The sequence below is a fragment of the Boleophthalmus pectinirostris genome, unplaced genomic scaffold (assembly GCF_026225935.1).
Source record: "Boleophthalmus pectinirostris isolate CB_2022bp ecotype Guang Dong unplaced genomic scaffold, ASM2622593v1 HiC_scaffold_12, whole genome shotgun sequence".
Taxonomy (NCBI): Eukaryota; Metazoa; Chordata; class Actinopteri; order Gobiiformes; family Gobiidae; genus Boleophthalmus; species Boleophthalmus pectinirostris.
Window position 1 is genome coordinate 1,256,463 of NW_026571018.1, and position 20,704 is coordinate 1,277,166.

The 20,704-nt window shown below is 45.2% G+C and overlaps 1 protein-coding gene across 1 annotated transcript in view; it reads right to left on the reverse strand.

Annotated features, from left to right (window-relative positions):
• The window catches only part of doc2b (double C2-like domains, beta), a 218,045-nt gene that overhangs the window by 76,065 nt on the left and 121,276 nt on the right, over nucleotides 1-20,704 (reverse strand). The window contains exon 3 of the mRNA XM_055148661.1: nucleotides 19,728-19,802. Coding sequence (XP_055004636.1) covers nucleotides 19,728-19,802 — 75 coding nt within the window. The remainder of the gene's footprint in view (nucleotides 1-19,727; nucleotides 19,803-20,704) is intronic.

A 20,704-nucleotide genomic window follows, 5' to 3' on the forward strand; every position in this document is an offset into this window, starting at 1 on the left:
AACAGGAAAATACCGCCTTGTAATCCACTTATTTCAGCAAAGTAACTGTAATCCAATTACCACTCATTGAAACAGTAACTGTAACGGAATACAGTTACTCATAATTTGTACTCTGATTACGTAACAGCGGTACATGTAATCCGTTACTCCCCGACACTGCGTACGAGTACATACTTTAAAGCTGCTGTGATCTGTAGCCATGCACCAATTGCTTCTATGCACAAATCTTTCCTGTTAAAGTTAAAATATGATCAACAGGAAGTTGCTCCCTGTGTTCACCCCACTGCCATGATCCAAGGCCACACACTCAGCAGATGAGCACGCTCACATACAACCCCACCCAGAACATTTCAGGTGTTTGTATCAGAAACATCTGTCTGTAATCAGGACAGTCTATAATAATATCACTGCCAACTGCAGAGGCCACTGGAGGCAACATACACCAGAAGACTGCAAATGTGCATATTTTGGACAAATTTGCTATAGAATGACTAGGAACAGTAGATGATGCTATAAAACACCACATACAGTTTAGTAGTGGAAAAGTTTGTCCAACTTTAAAGGCACTCTGGTGTTTGTCTCCTGTTTGAAGTCTCTCCTGGTGTAAACACGTGTGGGCTGTATTTTGATGTAGGAGCAGACTGTCCTTGCAGATTCACCATCTCAATAATCCATCTCTGTCTCTGTAGGACGCATAAAGTCAGAGAGTGCCAGAATACAGAGCAGCTCCAGTTTACACCACAGACACTGATGGACCCATCAACATGAAAGAACTTGTAGAATGCAAAATTGACTTTTTGGAGCTTTTTCACCCTGTTAACACTCCTCCTTCATCAAAAACATACCTGGACCTGGCTTTATTTACTTTCACTGGATGAATTCTAGCTCCGTGAGTCCCCTCCTCCTGGAGCCCCACAAAAAACATACAACACTGAAATTTCCAGTTTTCTGACATCACAGATAAAAGTCTGGAGGTTTTTAAAGAAGACACACAGTGCTTGCGTCCACTCTATATACTTATAATATGTGACACTTATAGATCATTATGTTATAATTCAGAATTTTATATCACAGTTTACATCTACAAAGATTTAATACAAGAAACAAGTCCACTGACTTCTGCCTAAAGGTGTGTTCAGCGTCCAACATGCTCCAGTCTTCATGTGGTCTCATAACGGGCCTGACTGGGTCCATATCAGTCATGACTGAGTTTAAACAGATGATTCTGCTGCTTTGTGTTTACTCTTCCCTCTGTGAGCAAGTCTACATGTGACAAAAGCTTTAACACAAAAGCACTAAACTAGAAAGAAATAGGAGGAGATCCAAGGCTCTCTCCAAGGTCTCGTTTTTGTGCTTCATTCTTTAAGCAGTGCACAAAATCTCAATGTTTTGCTCTTCTGATTAAATCAGCTTCAAATGATAAATCATGTTATGTCCAAACTGTTACTCTTACAGGAGTATTCACAAATAATTTTTACAGTAAACTGAGTGAGTACTTCGACTACTACTTTGTACTTCTATACTATTACTGTAGTACCTGTACCTCTGTCGCTGAAGATGTGGGAACGCTCACAGATCATCCAAGTGGCTTTGAACCGTGAGTTGTCTAGAGGACAGATTTCCCTGTGGTAACTTTACAGTCCACTCAATCTTGGCTTATTTGTACTGAGCAATCAATAAAGACACACTCCCACTGAAACCTTAAGCAACAATCCTTCATCATTTATGAGGAGCTAAAATACTCTCATTAAATATGCATGTGTTTTTAATCGTTTCCACACAGCCCAACAGCCTCTGTGCTGTCCTACCCTGTCGGCCACCAGGGGGCAGAGTAACAATCATCTGAACACATGCGAGCCCGCGTTCAGCAGGATCATTAAAACAAAAATAAACGTCAAACAAAGTCAAATTCAGCCTTAAAGAGGGAGCTTTTCTACCGTGTTTTAACGTTGTTCCCTCATCAAAAACATGCCTTTATTTGTCATCTATGCATATTTGAGTAATCTAAAGGTCTCCTCTCCTTATGGTTCACAGTACGATTTCAACCAAAGCTCAGGCCACAAACCTGTGACCCATGCTCCCACACTACAGTTCATCACATGCAATTGTACATGATACAAAACAATACACTACAACTTCACAAACCTGATGCAATGTGTACTAGTTTCATTAGTGGGATGCAGGCAAATTGAACTGTGACAGTGCTCTGAACGGGGAGTGACGTGGGCAGCAACAGTTATGTGTTAGTGGTTAATATTAAATCCCTTAGAAGGTACACTTTTCATTCTGGCATTTGACCCATCCCTCACCAGTGTTGCCACGGCGACCTGTCAGGAGCAGTGTTGCCGCGGCGACCTGTCAGGAGCAGTGTTGCCGCGACGACCTGTCAGGAGCAGTGTTGCCGCGGCGACCTGTCAGGAGCAGTGTTGCCGCGGCGACCTGTCAGGAGCAGTGAGCTACAGGAGCGCGGGGGCCCTCCTGCAGGTCTGGAGTTCGTGCTTCAGCTACAGGAGCATTTATTGTACCAGAGTCCAATGTAACAAAAAATAAAAACATCAAAAGTGCAAAAATATGTGCAGTGAGCAAAAGATGTGTGTTGATCTGAGCAAACCCCCCTCAAAGGGAACCTGAGGTGTAGTTCTGTTCAAATGGGTGACAGATATGGAGCAAGAAAGCTTTCAGAAATATTATTCTAATATTCGTGGTCCCTCTGACCTCCAACATCACTCACACACACACACGCACGCACGCACGCACACACACACACACACACACACACACACACACACACACACTACTTTCATACAAAAAAATTAAATTGACTCGATTGTCAAAAATACATAATCACTTCACAGGCATTATTTATTGAGCAGAAGAACCATTAATCAAGATGCAGCAGCTCTTTTGCTCCACATACGGACTGAACCAGGAATAAAACAGGACTGAACCAGGACTAAACCAAGACTAATCATGGACTTGAGAGAGGGAGGGAGAACCCTGAACCCTGGTTCAGTCCTGGTTCAGTCCTGGTTCAGTCTGTATGTCGATCGATGTTTCTTCTGCCTGTGAAGTGATGTTGTATTTTTGACAGTCAAGTCGTGTCTGTGAATTCATATTCATACTGAAGAAAGTGTAATTATTCATTTTTATTTGGTGATTGTGATTCTTGACGTCATAACTTTTCAATTTGTATTCAGATGGATAAAATACACACAATACATTTTATGTACAACTGGACTCATTTGAGAGTTACGAATATTTATTTTATTCTCAACTACAGACAGATGTGCACAGATTTCTATCCTATACACACAAATATTTCTGAAATCTTTCTTACTCCATAGACAGACCCCCCACTCAGTCTGCACACTAGTGATGAGCAGGTTACCTTTTGTTCTGACCCGCCTCGCCCAACCTGAGATAAAATTCAACTCGACCCACCTGACCCGAAAAAATGGGTTCAGAAATTGGGACCCGACCAGACCCAAATCCGCCCACATTTTGGCCGTTTTCTTTGTGTAATGTGTTAAAATCAGACTTTGTTTTACTGTGTACACTTAAGAGCTTCATTAAAGACCACTGTAAACACACATACATTTTATCATTTAAAATAATATCTACATTTGGAAAACACACTTAGTAAATAAAGTATATCTCACTTTCCAATGAGGCATTTAGGCACTGGAGCGCCCTCTGCTGTCACGAACAGGAATGAACACTATTCTCCATGAATGCAACACTTATGGAGTCATATGTTTTCTATGAGCACAAAACATTCAAATACTCGCTCAGTCACAGTCACTTAAAGAAGAGTTTGGGTTATTAACTGCTAACACATAAAATATTTACATCACCACGTTACCTTTTGCTCTTTTAAAACAGGTCATACATTGTTTTTCATACAATGACAATAAATAAATCTATCTATCTATCTTAATGTATGAACATGTTAAACAAGCTTCAGTCACTCCCCCTTCAGAGCACTGGCACATCACACTCAGCATGTGTGAGACTACTAAACAAGTGAAGTTGTTGTGTACAGTTTTGTATCATGTTTTTGTATATTTATGAAGAATTATCATGTGAGATCACTAGATTACTCAGACATGTATGGATGACATGTAAAACCTCTTCATGTAGGTTTTTGATGAGTGAACGTTATAACATGGTTATAAAGATTTTGTATAATTTAAATAATGGCAGACTGTGAAACACATGAACAGAACATCTCCTCTGAGACAAGCAGGTGACAAAAGTGTGTAGTGCATTTTTATCCTGTCTTTCCTACCTTCATCACTCACCACCTATAACCTGTAACAGTCAATCTCCGTGTGAAGAAGGGGAGAGAGAGTGTATTTATATGAATGATCGGAGAGGCTGTGATTGGCTGACGACAACAATGTGTGTATGTATTTGTAGGAAAGGTGTGTGTGCTGCGAGGAACAGGCCTTTGTTTAATGAGAGAATTATGAGTTGGCACTCTTAAATGAAGAAGGATCTTTTTACTCCCATTAGGCTCCATTAAGAGACCTAATTGAAAGTGTGCGTGGGAGACGCACACACAGCCTGTGTGTGTGTCTCCCTCTGAACACACAGCCTGTGTGTGTGTCCTCTGAACACACAGCCTGTGTGTGTGTGTGTGTGTGTGTGTGTGTCCCTCTGAACACACAACCTGTGTGTGTGTGTGTGTGTGTCCCTCTGAACACACAACCTGTGTGTGTGTGTCCCTCTGAACACACAACCTGTGTGTGTGTGTCCCTCTGAACACACAACCTGTGTGTGTTTGTGTCCCTCTGAACACACAGCCTGTGTGTGTGTCCTCTGAACACACAGCCTGTGTGTGTGTGTCCTCTGACCACACAGCCTGTGTGTGTGTGTCCTCTGACACACAGCCTGTGTGTGTGTGTCCTCTGAACACACAGCCTGTGTGTGTGTGTCTCTGAACCACACAGCCTGTGTGTGTGTCTCTGAACACACAGCCTGTGTGTGTGTGTGTCTCTGAACACACAGCCTGTGTGTGTGTTCCTCTGAACACACAGCCTGTTGTGTGTGTCTCTGAACACACAGCCTGTGTGTGTGTGTGTCCTCTGAACACACAACCTGTGTGTGTGTGTGTCCTCTGAACACACAACCTGTGTGTGTGTCCTCTGAACACACAACCTGTGTGTGTGTGTCCCTCTGAACACACAACCTGTGTGTGTGTGTGTGTGTGTGTGTGCCCCTCTGAACACACAACCTGTGTGTGTTTGTGTCCCTCTGAACACACAGCCTGTGTGTGTGTGTCCCTCTGAACACACAGCCTGTGTGTGAGTGTCCTCTGAACACACAACCTGTGTGTGTGTGTCCCTCTGAACACACAACCTGTGTGTGTTTGTGTCCCTCTGAACACACAGCCTGTGTGTGTGTCCTCTGAACACACAGCCTGTGTGTGTGTCCTCTGACCACACAGCCTGTGTGTGTGTCCTCTGAACACACAACCTGTGTGTGTGTGTCTCCCTCTGAACACACAGCCTGTGTGTGTGTCCTCTGACCACACAGCCTGTGTGTGTGTCCTCTGAACACACAACCTGTGTGTGTGTGTCTCCCTCTGAACACACAGCCTGTGTGTGTGTTCTCTGAACACACAGCCTGTGTGTGTGTCCTCTGAACACACAGCCTGTGTGTGTGTGTCCTCTGAACACACAACCTGTGTGTGTGTGTGTCCTCTGAACACACAACCTGTGTGTGTGTCCTCTGAACACACAACCTGTGTGTGTGTGTCCCTCTGAACACACAACCTGTGTGTGTGTGTGTGTGTGTGTGTGTGCCCCTCTGAACACACAACCTGTGTGTGTTTGTGTCCCTCTGAACACACAGCCTGTGTGTGTGTCCCTCTGAACACACAGCCTGTGTGTGAGTGTCCTCTGAACACACAACCTGTGTGTGTGTGTTCCTCTGAACACACAACCTGTGTGTGTGTGTCCTCTGAAAACACAACCTGTGTGTGTGTGTCCTCTGAACACACAACCTGTGTGTGTGTGTGTCCTCTGAACACAGTGTGATCATGGATCATTGCTCCTTATGAGGTGGACAGAGAGGGACGCACAACAGTTAACTGTGTCATCTACAGTGAACAGTTGTGCGTCCGTCCTCAGCTTAGAACAGGAAAGTGAAGCATGGGAGGAACAACAATAATAGAGGCCAACTCTCTGTCTCTCTGTCTCTGTGTCTCTCTCTATGCCTGTCTCTTCCTCTCTGTCTGTCTCTGTCTCTCTCTGTTTCCCTGTTTTTCTCTCCTCAGGTGTCTTGCCCAAGGACACAATGACAGTATTCATGTGTGGGAGCTGGAATCACATTAGCCTGCCTGTGGGTCTGTGGATTTGACCGCTCAATCAATGCTTTATATTGAGAGGGGGATTTAAACCACCAACCTTTGGATGAGTGGACAAACACTCGACCATACTCATACAACGAGAGGATTAAAATGCACAGGTCAGACAGAAACTCTCACTACTTACACGTGCACAACATTCACTCTGTTTACAGGTTTATATATAAATCAGTCAGTACAAGCAGATCGCGGCTCATGTGCAGAGGGCGCTGTTTGAGTTCAGTCATGTGACAGATGTGACTGTCCTATAGCCATGACTGAAGCTGATCAGGGAAGCAGCTGAACATAGCAGCTCTCGTACAGTCACTGGGATGGTGTTCCAGGTTTGGGAGGTGAAAACAATGGTGAAAACAACCTGCATAGGCTCATAATATCTGCACTACTGTCCTATAGTGACCTGAGACATGAGGGACCAAGACTGAAAAGGACTGAACAGGACTAAAACAGGTGTAGTTCTGGTTTAGTCCTGTTTACTCATACACTCATAAAACAGCTATAACTTTGTACACAACTCGCTGCACATCAGCGTGGAGCAGAAGCTCTGAGTTCTGGTAACAGCGATAAAGACACAGGAGCATCACCTTAGCTCGCAGCCCCTCAGGACGGGACTGGGGGTCTGGTCCTTGGTCTTTTCCGAGCGTGTTGGTCAGATAGGTCTGGGGGCTCCATCCTCCATGTGCTGGGTTCAAAAGGGAAGAGCAAGACCAGTGCACAGTGGACAGTGTCCGAGTGGTTCTGTGCCGTCCTCTGAGTACTGGATCCATGCAGGGAAAGTGAGAATGTGCTGTGGACTACAGGTCCGGGCGAGCTGCTCCTGTCCTTCGTGCTCAATAACTGTGGCTGGTTCAAGGTGGTGCAGCATCCAGACAGAAGCGCAAATCCAGTTTGGTTCATTATCCAGTTTGTTGTTCTGAAGGGCTCGTCCTCCACGCACTTTGAGTTCTTCCCGGGGGAAAGTTCTTCTCAGGCCGAGGCACCTGACACCACTCCCCACTATTAGAGATGCGTGGATGGGCTATTTTTTCATCCACAACCGCGACACAAAACTCATCATCCGTCCGCTGTCCATTTGCACCCAAGGTTTTGACCAATTTTCAAAACCACTCTCGCCCGCCATCTGCCAATTGATTTTAGATTTTAGAACAATCATATAACAAACAAACTAAGGAGCCTCAATAAAAATGCAAACTCTATAGCTCATTCATTCCAAAATTTGCTAAACGTGCATGTTCACACTCTTAACTGTCCGTAACAAAACGCCGCTCATTGCTCAGGGTTTAACTTCCTGTTCGGAACCTCACCGGTTTATTGAGCGTGGGCTCAATAAACGTGCCAGTTCGTTGCTCAAGAACTGTGGCTTTATTTACCGTGATGCACTAAATACAGACCTGCAAACTCCTCAGAGAAAAAAAGGTGACAGTGTCCGGTGGGCGGCATTACTGTAATGCGTTGCTTTTTTGCTGTAAGGCATTACAAGAAATTTTTTTTAATGTTTTACTTGGTACAAATGTGAATTTTGGTTCAGTCCTGGTTGAGCTCGGGTTTAGTCCTGGTTCAGCTCTGGTTCAGTACTGGCTTAGTTCTGGTTTAATTTTGGTTTAGTCCTGGTTCAGTTCATATGTGGTACAAAAGTTAATGCAATAGTAATGCAATGTTTTACATTTTAAACGCAGTAATATTGTAATGTAACAAATTACTTTGAAATGTCAGTAACAAGTCCTAAATAACGCATTACAGTTTTAAAGTAACTTGCCCAACAGTGAGGCTGACCAGTGCAAACGCGAGGGTTTCAAAAGTAAATTTTAAAGCTCTTATGAACAATCTTTCTGGACCTGGGCTCTTTCACATGACACAGAACTGCCCCAGGAGCACGATGTGATGGGAATACACCCCTACACTCGCATATAGAGTCAAAAAGTAGGATGGATCCTATTTTCTGTAATCTACGGGTGCAGGACACGCTGCTCCATACGAGCGCTAGTGTGTGCAGTGTTCACTTTCAGTGCATTCTAAAAGTTACGTGTCCAAAAGTTGCAGTTTTTACGCTCGTGTCAGGCGAAATACGCACATGCAGTGGCACCAGGCCCCAAGCATGGGATCCATGTGGATGGTACCGAGCTGGTGCAAAACATCCAGACAGAAGCGCCAAACCCGTTTGGTTGGTTACATGCTGTTCTGAGCGTCCGTCCGCACATTTGGCTCTTCCTGGGGAAAGTGCACCTAACCCTGCTTCCAGACCTGAACCGGAGCTGCTCCTGCTGGTTTAGGACTCTGATTTGGACGCTGTTCCCCAGTTTGTATGAATGTCCCCAAGCTTAACGACAAACCGAGATGACAGAAAAGCCAGTAGCAGCTGATGTGTGTGTTTTCTTCTTTTCTTTCTTCTAAATACGTTGATGTCCCTGTCCTATAACCCTTCCCCAGATGCTGAGTGGAATTAAATAAAGACGATTTAACGTGTTTTCCATGTAAACCTCAATTCGGATTTATTATTTCTATTTAAACTGAGAGAAGAATTAAATTCTGAACTCGCCCCCCCGAGTTTGCAGGTATGTAAATAACAGGACAATTACTTCCTGTCTCGCTTCGGTCGCCTTCCAACCGTTAATTTCCATCCATCCATCCATTTTCGTCCGCTTATCCGGAGCCGGGTCGCGGGGGGAGCAGCCTAAGCAGGGACTCCCAGACTTCCTTCACCCCAGACACGTCCTCCAGCTCCTCCGGGGGGACCCCGAGGCGTTCCCAGGCCAGCCGAGAGACATAGTCCCTCCAGCGTGTCCTGGGTCTTCCCCGGGGCCTCCTCCCGGCGGGACATGCCCGGAACACCTCCCGAGGGAGGCGCCCAGGAGGCATCCGGAACAGATGCCCGAGCCACCTCAACTGGCGGCTCTACTCCGAGCTCCTCCCGTGTGACTGAGCTCCTCACCCTATCTCTAAGGGAGCGCCCAGCCACCCTGCGGAGGAAACTCATTTCGAGCGCTTGTATCCGCGATCTCGTCCTTTCGGTCACTACCCAGAGCTCATGACCATAGGTGAGAGTAGGAACGAAGACTGACCGGTAAATCGAGAGCTTCGCCTTTCGACTCAGCTCCCTCTTCACCACAACGGGCTGATACAGCGACCGCATCACTGCCGAAGCTGCACCGATCCGCCTGTCAATCTCACGTTCCGTCCTTCCCTCACTCGTGAACAAGACCCCGAGATACTTGAACTCCTCCACTTGAGGCAAAGACTCCCCACCCACCCGGAGAGGGCAAGCCACCTTTTTCCAGTCGAGAACCATGGCCTCGGACTTGGAAGAGCTGATCTTCATCCCAGCCGCTTCACACTCGGCTGCAAACCGCCCCAGTGCACACTGCAGGTCCTGGCTCGATGAAGCCAACAGAACAACATCGTCCGCAAACAGCAGAGATGAAATCCTGTGGTCCCCAAACCGGACCCCCTCCGGCCCCTGACTGCGCCTAGAAATTCTGTCCATAAATACAATGAACAGAACCGGTGACAAAGGGCAGCCCTGGCGGAGTCCAACATGCACCGGGAACAGGTCTGACTTACTGCCGGCAATGCGAACACAGCTCCTGCTCCGGTCATACAGGGACCGGACAGCCCTTAGCAAAGGGCCCCGGACCCCATACTCCCAGAGCACCCCACACAGGACACCACGAGGGACACGATCGAATGCCTTCTCCAGATCCACAAAACACATGTGGACTGGTTGGGCAAACTCCCATGAACCCTCGAGCACCCTATGGAGAGTGTAGAGCTGGTCCAGTGTTCCACGGCCAGGACGAAAACCACACTGCTCCTCCTGAATCCGAGGTTCGACTATCGGCCGGATTCTCCTCTCCAGTACCCTGGCATAGACCTTACTGGGAAGGCTGAGGAGTGTGATTCCCCTATAGTTGGAACACACCCTCCGGTCCCCCTTCTTATACAGAGGGACCACCACCCCGGTTTGCCAGTCCAGAGGTACTGTCCCCGACCGCCACGCGATGTTGAAGAGGCGTGTCAGCCAAGACAGCCCCACAACATCCAGAGACTTCAGGTACTCAGGACGGATCTCATCCAACCCCGGAGCCTTGCCACCAAGGAGCTTGCCAACCACCTCAGTGACTTCGGCCAGGGTGATGGATGAGTCCGCCTCCGAGTCCCCAGCCTCGGCCTCCTCCTCGGAGGACGTGACGGTGGGATTGAGGAGATCCTCAAAGTATTCCTTCCACCGCCGGACAACGTCCCCAGTCAAGGTCAGCAGCTCTCCCCCCGCACTGTAAACAGTGTTGGTGAAGAACTGCTTTCCCCTCCTGAGGCGCCGGACGGTTTGCCAGAATCTCTTTGAGGCCGTCCGATAGTCCTTCTCCATAGCCTCCCCGAACTCCTCCCAGCTCCGAGTTTTTGCCTCCGCTACCACACGGGCTGCAGCACGCTTGGCCCGCCGGTACCCGTCAGCTGCCTCAGGAGTCCCCCGAGCCAGCAAGGCCCGATAGGACTCCTTCTTCAGCTTGACAGCATCCCTTACTTCCGGTGTCCACCACCGGGTTCTGGGGTTGCCGCCGCGACAGGCACCACAGACCTTACGCCCACAGCTCCGAGCAGCTGCATTGACAATAGAGGCCGAGAATGAAGCCCACTCGGACTCCATATCTCCGGCCTCCCCCGGAATCCGGGAGAAGTCCTCCCAGAGGTGCGAGTTGAAGGTCCCTCTGACAGAGGGCTCCGCCAGACTTTCCCAACAGACCCTCACTACACGCTTGGGCCTGCCAGGTCTTTCCGGCTTCCTCCTTCGCCAGCGAACCCAACTCACAACCAGGTGGTGATCAGTTGACAGCTCAGCCCCTCTCTTCACCTGAGTGTCCAAGACACGCGGCCGGAGATCAGATGACACGAGGACAAACTGTGACTAGCACAGAAGTCCAATAACAAAACACCGCTCGGGTTCAGATCGGGGAGGCCGTTCCTCCCAATCACCCCTCTCCAAGTGTCACTGTCGGTGCAGAGAGATCTGGGCAGCAGTCGACGGCGGGGGCCTCGGCGACCAGATCTCCGGACATGGAGACTAGCTCTGGGGACATGGAATGTCACCTCGCTGGGGGGGAAGGAGACTGAGCTTGTGCGGGAGGTTGAGCGTTACCGACTAGATATAGTCGGCCTCACCTCCACGCACAGTTTGGGCTCTGGAACCCAACTCCTCGAGAGGGGCTGGACTCTCCATTTCTCTGGCGTTGGCCGCGGGGAGCGGCGGCGGGTTGGTGTGGGCCTGCTCATTGCCCCACAGCTCAGTCGCTGTGTGTTGGAGTTCACCCCGGTGAACGAGAGGGTCGCGTCCCTGTGCCTTCGGGTCGGGGACAGGTCTCTCACTGTGGTGTCGGCCTACGGGCCGAACAGCAGTGCAGAGTACCCGGCCTTCTTGGAGTCCTTGGGAGGGGTACTAGACAGTGCACCGACCGGGGACTCCGTTGTTCTCCTGGGGGACTTCAATGCCCACGTGGGCAACGACAGTGACACCGTTAATTTCGCATACAGTAAAACATAGACACCCGTACGCTCCGCTGGCCCGTTCAGAAAGCACGTGCCTCAGGGGTGCGCACGCAGTCACTCAGTCATGCTCACGCCACACGCCACTCTAAACACTGGAGTAAAGATGCATATCTCATAACACTTAACAATATAGACTATAACAGGGGTCGGCAACCCGCGGCTCCGGAGCCGCATGTGGCTCTTTAGCACTCCCCTAGTGGCTCCCTGGAGCTTTTTCAAAAATGAGTGAAAATGGAAAAGGAATGATTTTTTTGGTTGTTGTTTTATGGTTTCTTTAGGGGTAAAACCCTCGTTCATCTCTGGTCATGGATCTGATCCATCAGCTGTGAAACACATGAAAAGTGTTTCAGCAGAACAAACAGATGAACTGAAGTGGGGGGTGGTGTCCGGTGCCTCCACCTGAGAAGAACTTTCCCCGAAAAAAACAACAACAAAAAAACACGTGCGCAGACGGACGCTCAGAACAACATATAACGAACCAAACGGGATTCACGCTTCTGTGCTTGATGCTTTGCACCACCTCGGAACCAGCCACAGTCGAGCGTGTAGGACCCATGGATCTATTAAAATAACTGGATACAGTATTGCTAGCTTGTAGCTGCCTCGAGTTGACGCAGTGGCCACTCAGTGGTACTACAGTCGAAAAAATCCCATGGGCCGAGAGAAGATTTTTCTCATAGAGCGCAATGTAATCACAACCTGCTCGTGTTTGGCTGACAGGGCACCTACAACTTTAAAAAATATCGGATTTTGTGGCGATTTTTACCTATTTTTAGATCATAAACTTTTTCTCGCTCAAAATCCTTCAGTTGTCTTAAAAAACGCTTTATATTCGTTAGCTCCGGCTCCGCTCTGCTCCGCTCTCGTTCCTCTCGCTCTGATTGGTCAAAGCGATCACGTGATACACGAGCCCGCGCTCCGTGCGTGTGGTCGCGTGCATTCGCGTGTGCCCGTGAGAGAAAAGAGCACTACTGCGCATGCTCGGTCGGCCCACGGCCACCGGAAGTACCTAGCCGGGCTAGGCTAATCTGGGATCATGCGCCATTGAGCTCAGCCCATTGACTTGAATGGGCGGCCATTTTGGAACCTGGGGGCTTGGTAGGACCGGAGTAGCCCGCCCAGACCTGTGGTCCACAGCGCATTCTCGCTTTTCCCGCACGGAACCAGCGCACAGACGACTGCACTGAAGCACTCGGACCCAGTCCTATGCGCTCTGGTCTTACTCGCCCCCGTCTGGAACCAGGACATGGAGGACGAAGCCTCTGGACAATCTGACCAACACTGGACCCACAGCCCCGTCTTGAGGAGCTGCGCGCTGACTGCCCCGTGTGTTTGGCGCTGCTGCCCGAGCTCAGAGCTTCTGCTCGTCGTCAAAGCAACAGGTAAACGTCGGTCACACTTTCAGCGCGTCAGCTCCTAAAACTCAGTTTATCTCTGTTTACACGCAAACGTTGAAAACGGAGTTTTCCAAAACTCTAGCTGGATTTTTTTTTTTTAGAAAGATTCGTTTTCAGAGGCGTTTGCGTGTAAACGATGTGAACAAAGGAAGGGACATGTCTCCGTTTTAAAAAATACCCGTGTACGTGTAAACGGGGCCTAAATGACAAAGGAATAAACACTAACCACCTGATTTCAGTGGCTACAGATGCTGCACCGAGTATATATACATATATATATATATATATATATATATATATATATATATATATATATACATGTGTGTGTATATATATATGTGTGTGTATATATATATATGTGTGTGTGTATGTATATATATATATATATATATATATATATATATATATACACACACACCGCGGCTGTAACCGCCATCCGCACATCTCTACCCACTACAGCTCATCTGAGCCCGGTCTGAACTTCAGCTGCTCCTGCGGGTTCAGGACTCTGGTTTGGATTTAGTCCGACTGTAGCATTTCTCACACGAGGCTAAAAGCAGTACATTTTTGAAGTTGAATCAATTGAATAGGCTATTGCCTATTGCCATAAAATGATTTGGTTAATTAACAGCCTAAAATAATACATGCTGGTTGCTACATGAACACGGGGAACACTGGGACCTCTCTGTGCGTGCACCATCGACTGGTTCTCCAGGTCTTGTCCAGATCTTTTCTGGCTCACCTGTGATGAACTGCTGCATCCACAATTTGACAGAGGTAACTGCAGATGCTTCTCTGGTCACTAATCTAATCTATGCATATTCTGGACATTTGCTGGGACCTTTGCTTCTGTGTTCTGTAAACGTGTACGCGACGTGAGCAGATCTGACCAGAGTTTTGAGTCTTGGGCAGTGTAGACAGAAACACTATGGTGGAGCCTATTCAACTTTTCCACTCTGAAGGGTGGTTTCAGATTTTTGCATTTTTAACCTCCAATAACACAGTCATCATCTAAACAAAAGGCACTTCCGATAAAATATTTTCTCCTTTTTACCCACAAGCGTTCTCGTGTAAACAGGCCTTTAGTCTCCAGGAAAAGAGTGTATGTGATGTCCTCGAGAAGCCTGTAAACCCTTCATGTGCGGCTGTGTGTGTGTTTTCATAATGTGATTTCCAGTAAAAAAATCCAATCATAATAAGTGGATGTTTTGAAGGGACAGTGTTTTGTTTCATTAACTGTGTTTCCGCTCAAATCAAATGTGCATGTTTCCAACATTTGCTTCAGAAAATCACATTACTAATGCTAAATGCAAAGGTCTGAGCATGATGGCTGATGGTTCTTTAGCTTTTGGCCTCTTACTTAAAGCTCAACCCCATTTTCCCATAAACTGGTAATTATTTATTCATCCATAGCTTACACGAGCTCAACATGGACTTGTACAAAGGGTCATTTGATGTATTTGTATTCATTTATTTATTGGATGTTTACAGAGGTAAACAACATTCTTCCTGTTTAACTGCTCAAAAGGCTCCCGACATAACAACTCATGTGATACCAAAAGTCTGTTAAAGCACAACCTGTGCTGTGTGAATCTGTCACATGTACTGCATAAAGTGCCCGACTTTCAACAAGCATCAAAACTGTAGCAGGGTCATAAAATATGCCAACATATACTCAAAAATATATGATGAATATCAATACAGTTGCCCAAACACACACACACTCATGGGACTCATGGCTCAGTGGATCTGACCGCTCAACCAAAGATGTTTATGTTGAGAGCGGGATTCAAACTGTGAACCTTCAGATCTGTGGAGAAAAACTCTACCAAGTGAGTTACTGTGGCCACATGTACCCAAGGTTTGTACTCAGCCCTGTGAGGGACGACACAAGACAACTCACCACATGTGTGTTTACAGTGCGCTCTGTAACAACTCAGGACATAATAACAGACAATAAAGTAATAACAGACAATAATGTAATAACAGACAATAAAGTAATAACAGACAATAATGTAATAACAGACAATAATGTAATAACAGACAATAAAGTAATAACAGACAATAATGTAATAACAGACAATAATGTAATAACAGACAATAATGTAATAACAGACAATAATGTAATAACAGACAATAAAGTAATAACAGACAATAATGTAATAACAGACAATAATGTAATAACAGACAATAAAGTAATAACAGACAATAAAGTAATAACAGTCGATAACAGAGTGATTTTGTGCACATTTAAATGTAATAAGCTCATAATGTAATAAGAGGCCTGTAATGTGATACTTTATGACATGTTATGGGGTTTTAATGCATGTATGTACAATGTGATTAGTGCTATTAAAATAAATCAATGAAAAGAGTAATGAGTCACTCGTGTGAGTGTCATAGATTCACTTAACTCTTTCACTGCCAGCCCTTTTTATAAACACAACCTCTGACCTAACAGTGTTATTGCTTATTTACAACAACTACTAAGCAAAATGTGTATTCCACATCAAAGACATCCACACGCCCTCACTGACATGAACATGTTGCTCTTTGTGTTTTTATTCTGCAACATTTGTACATCACTGGCTGCAGTTATTACATGATGACAATTTTCCCTTGTCCAGCCAATAATCCAGCAGATAATGTAATAAAGTATAACAATGTAATAAAGGCATTCATTTACTGGCTCACCATAGTTATTACACTATTGGGTGTTATTACACTTTTGTGTGTTATTACATTATTGAGTGTTGTTACATTATTGGGTGTTGTTTTATTGGGTGTTGTTACATTATTGGGTGTTATTACATTATTGGGTGTTATTACATTATTGGGTGTACATTATTGGGTGTTGCTTTTTGGGTGTTGTTGCATTATTGGGTGTTATTACATTATTGGGTGTTATTACATTATTGGGTGTTGCTTTTTGGGTGTTGTTGCATTATTGGGTGTTATTACATTATTGGGTGTTATTACATTATTGGGTGTTGTTTTATTGGGTGTTGTTTTTTGGGTGTTATTACATTATTGGGTGTTGTTTTTTGGGTGTTATTACATTATTGGGTGTTATTACATTATTGGGTGTTGTTTTATTATTGAGTGTTATTACATTATTGGGTGTTGTTTTATTGGGTGTTGTTTTTTGGGTGTTATTACATTATTGGGTGTTATTACATTATTGGGTGTTATTACATTATTGGGTGTTGTTTTATTATTGAGTGTTATTACATTATTGGGTGTTGTTTTATTGGGTGTTGTTTTTTGGGTGTTATTACATTATTGGGTGTTATTACATTATTGGGTGTTGTTTTATTGGGTGTTGTTTTTTGGGTGTTGTTACATTATTGGGTGTTATTACATTATTGGGTGTTGTTTTTTGGGTGTTGTTACATTATTGGGTGTTGTTACATTATTGGGTGTTATTACATTATTCGTTGCAACACAGTGTATCCACTGCCTCCTGCTCTCTCTAATAAGAAGCTCTATGTGCACTCTGTGCCTGTTGGTCCCTCCCCATGTGTCCCTCCTCAGGGTCCACAGAGTCAGATTTGAGCGCCTCTGGACCATCAGCCCCCGTGGACTCGAGTGCAGCAGTGTGAGCTGTTAGTGTGTCATGATCAGATAGTCATTAGGAGCAGTTCTGTGAATGGCCTGTTCGCCCGAGGAGGTCATGAGCTGTGCCGCTCACATCACACTGCAAGCAGCACGCATGGCTGGAGACGCTCCTCATGTTCTATGGACCAGTGTTACACCTGCTGATGTCTGTCTGATCGGCCTCGGGTAACACTGTGGTGTAGTGGATGTAAAGAGGAAGAGCGTAGCAGAAAAGTAAACCATTAAAAAAAAACTAAAAACATTTGAGGCAAGTCAGAAAATGGTGAAGTGAGTGTTTTAAAGCCACAGTATGCCACATTTTAGCCAAAAGACAAGAGACACAAATAAAAGCATGTTTTTCCAGTTTGGATTATTGCACTGTCCTTTTGCTTGTTTTCAGGGAAATGTTGTTCCTTCAGCTTTAATATTTCACAGCATGGCATAAAACACATCTAACTCCACAAAGAATGTTCTGAAGTATGTACATACTGTATTGTACATGCTGTACTTCTAAGTGTCAGTAAGTATCTTTTTTATGAAACATATGAATATTTCTGTTTTTTTCTGTTCTATAAGTCAATATGATTCAATACAGATGGGGGCAACTAAAATGTATATATTTCAAATGTTTTTCTGGTTGTAATAGGAGGGGTTAATGGGGCTAGTCACCAATCCAAAGGATCAGGTTCAACATTTGTTAATTTACCTTCTGGTTATTTCAACAGAAAGTACAATGTAATCAGTAAGAGAAAGTGTCTCTGACCATGATGACATCATCATGTACACTCAACATTCTCCACCCAAACACAAACAGAGGCTCTCCTCAGAACACGGGGAGTCTTAGCTCTGGAGCAGTACATTAGCAGACCACTGGAGGTGTCCTGTCGATTTGAGCCACCCATCGATTTGAGCTCCCTAGCTCTACTGCGCATGCACACAACCCCCAAACTCTGTTAAATGCCGTCGATTTGAGTTCCCGAGGCAGAAGTGGAGTAACAAGTCACATTTTAAAAGTGTTTTGGTTTTATTGTCTGTTCTGACCAGTTAAACAGCGACATGTTCGTGTTGGATTTGTAGCAGAATATCTACGTTAGATGACTGAATAGTTTGGATATAATATCAGATTTTATCATTATCATTTTCATTGCATTGTATTTTATTTTGTTTCCATGCGTAGAAAACCTTTAGAAAGACACTGTATGAATAAAATATCATTATAATATAATTGGAAATTCACAGTGTAGCCTGTGATATTTATTTAATTTAAATATTTCAGTGTTTCCAGTCATTTCTTTCTCTTCTATAGTGGGAGTCTTATTTGATAGAAGATCTGGGCCTGTTGAAATTAGCTCTGCCTAAATTCATCTAAATGAGTGAATAATGTTGAATCAACAGTGGGACATTATTCAGTGGTTCCTTTAGTCAGAGTCTAACTGAGCAGAATACGACTGTCCAAATGAACTACCTACTCAGTTTCATATAAATGAGTTGAGATGGTACATAATGAAGGTATCAAGTGTGATCAGCGTGTGCAAACAGCATCAGCGTCTCTAACCCCGAGAAATATGTGTCACACTGGGGAGGTTAGTTTTATTGGATCTACAGAACTGTACATGGAAAAACATAAGGTCACTTATTTCGACGGGGCAGCGTGAATCGATAGACATCACTGTCGATTTAGGCTGTGGGAGCTAATTTCAATGGGGCAGCCCATTTCCACAGAACAGGGGTAGTAGTGAACACAGCAACACAGTGGAAACTAAACTTTTTAAAAGGTGACTAGAACCAGCTGCAAAACAAGTAAACACTTGTCTCCTCGTCTTCTCGGGTCTTTTACAACAGACGGGACCTAAAATCTGCCTCTTATGTTTATTTGTTGCTCTGTTTTGCCCTCTGGTGGTTGTTTAACAGAACACAGTGTTTGGAAGCACAAATGCAGTGACGGTTAATGTGCTTGGAATGCACAGATCTGTTTATGTACAAAAGGAACATAAATGAGCCTTCAGGGTTTAAAGAAGTGTTCTGTTCTTGAACCAGGGCCAAGAGTCACACTCATTAGTCATGTTCTGTCTGTCTATAACACAAACAAACGATAAACATTACTGTCATTTTCATCAAGCTCTTTTCACACCCACAGTCTCGCGCCTTTGTGCAACTGAAGACCTGTCACAATCATTCATCACTGTTCATCACTGCTCCTCACTGCTCCTCACTGCTCCTCACTGCTCCTCACTTTTCTTCACTGTTCCTCACTGTTCCTCATTGTTCTTCACTGTTTCTCACTGTTCTTCACGGTTTCTAACTGTTCCTCACTGTTCTTCACTGTTCATCACTGTTCTTCACTGTTCCTCACTGTTTCTCACTGTTCTTCACTGTTTCTAACTGTTCCTCACTGTTCCTCACTGTTCTTCACTGTTCCTCACTGTTCCTCACTGTTCCTCACTGTTCTTCACTGTTCCTCACTGGAGAAGAAGCAGTTTCTGCCAAAGAAGAACCAGCAAACTCCAGCTGCATGACAGGGCCATGGAAACAACTACACCAGTGACCACATCAGTGTTGTCACCTTGAAGTACAGTACACAGTGCTGTACAGTACAGTACAGTGCAGTACAGTGAAGCACAGTACACAGTGAAGTACAGTACAGTGCAGTGCAGTACAGTACAGTACAGTACAGTACAGTAGAGTACAGTACAGTGCAGTACAGTGAAGCACAGTACACAGTGAAGTACAGTACAGTACAGTACAGTACAGTACAGTGCAGTACAGTGCAGTACAGTGCAGTACAGTGCAGTACAGTACATAATGCAGTACACCGGAGGTGACAGTACCTTGCTGGCTCCAGGCAAAAGGTGCAGCTTGACATAGGGGTCCGACAGGCCATTGTGGTCCATCGGCTTGAGGCCCTGTGGAAGAGAAAAGAGACGACAGATCAGTGAGGCTGTGTGAAGACTAAAACTTTACAAGATACACACTCACACACACACACACATACACACACACACACACACACACACACACACTCACACACATACACACACGCAGCTGGTTTAACAATGGAGCAAATGTGTCCTGCCACTGTTTTTAACATGATGCACCAGTACTGCACAGCACCTGAGGGACATGTTGTTGTTCCACAGTTACCACAACAACTGAGGAGCACTGAGTTACAGACATGGACGACTGACACGAGTCTATAAACACAGTAAGAATTATTATTACTAACCCAAGGTCCCTGTTGAGCTCATCGTGTGTGTATAGAGCTTTAGGTGACTGTGACAAGCTGAACCACTCTTTTTACTAAAACACACTTAAGATCATTATATTTAAGATTTTACATTTAAAACATTTTTCCCCAATTGGTCATTTTTAGATTTTAAATTTTACTTCCTGTTCATGACATCATGCTAGAGAATTGCATAACTGTTACTTAGCAACCATGTAGTACAGGGCTAAAACGCATCTAATCTCACAGAAATGAGTGCGTATTAGTATTAGTGGTAGTATGTGTAAATTGTGCCAAATATTTAGACAGAAGTTTCCTTGTGATATGTCATCAATATGAAACTCTCTAAAATGGAAGCGTCACCTTTCTTTACTTTTCCTTTTACCTTCCACCAAATTTGAAATCATCAGAACCTGACATTTAAGTCGTACAAAAACAAACAGCAGCAGAACCACCAGCCTCCTCCTCCTCTCCATCTCCTCCTCCTTCACTGCTAAGAGCTGCTCTGGTCCCAGGAGCCAAATCCACAGTTCTCTGTCTTCATCACATCACTGACACCTCCTGATGTCATGACATTTGTAC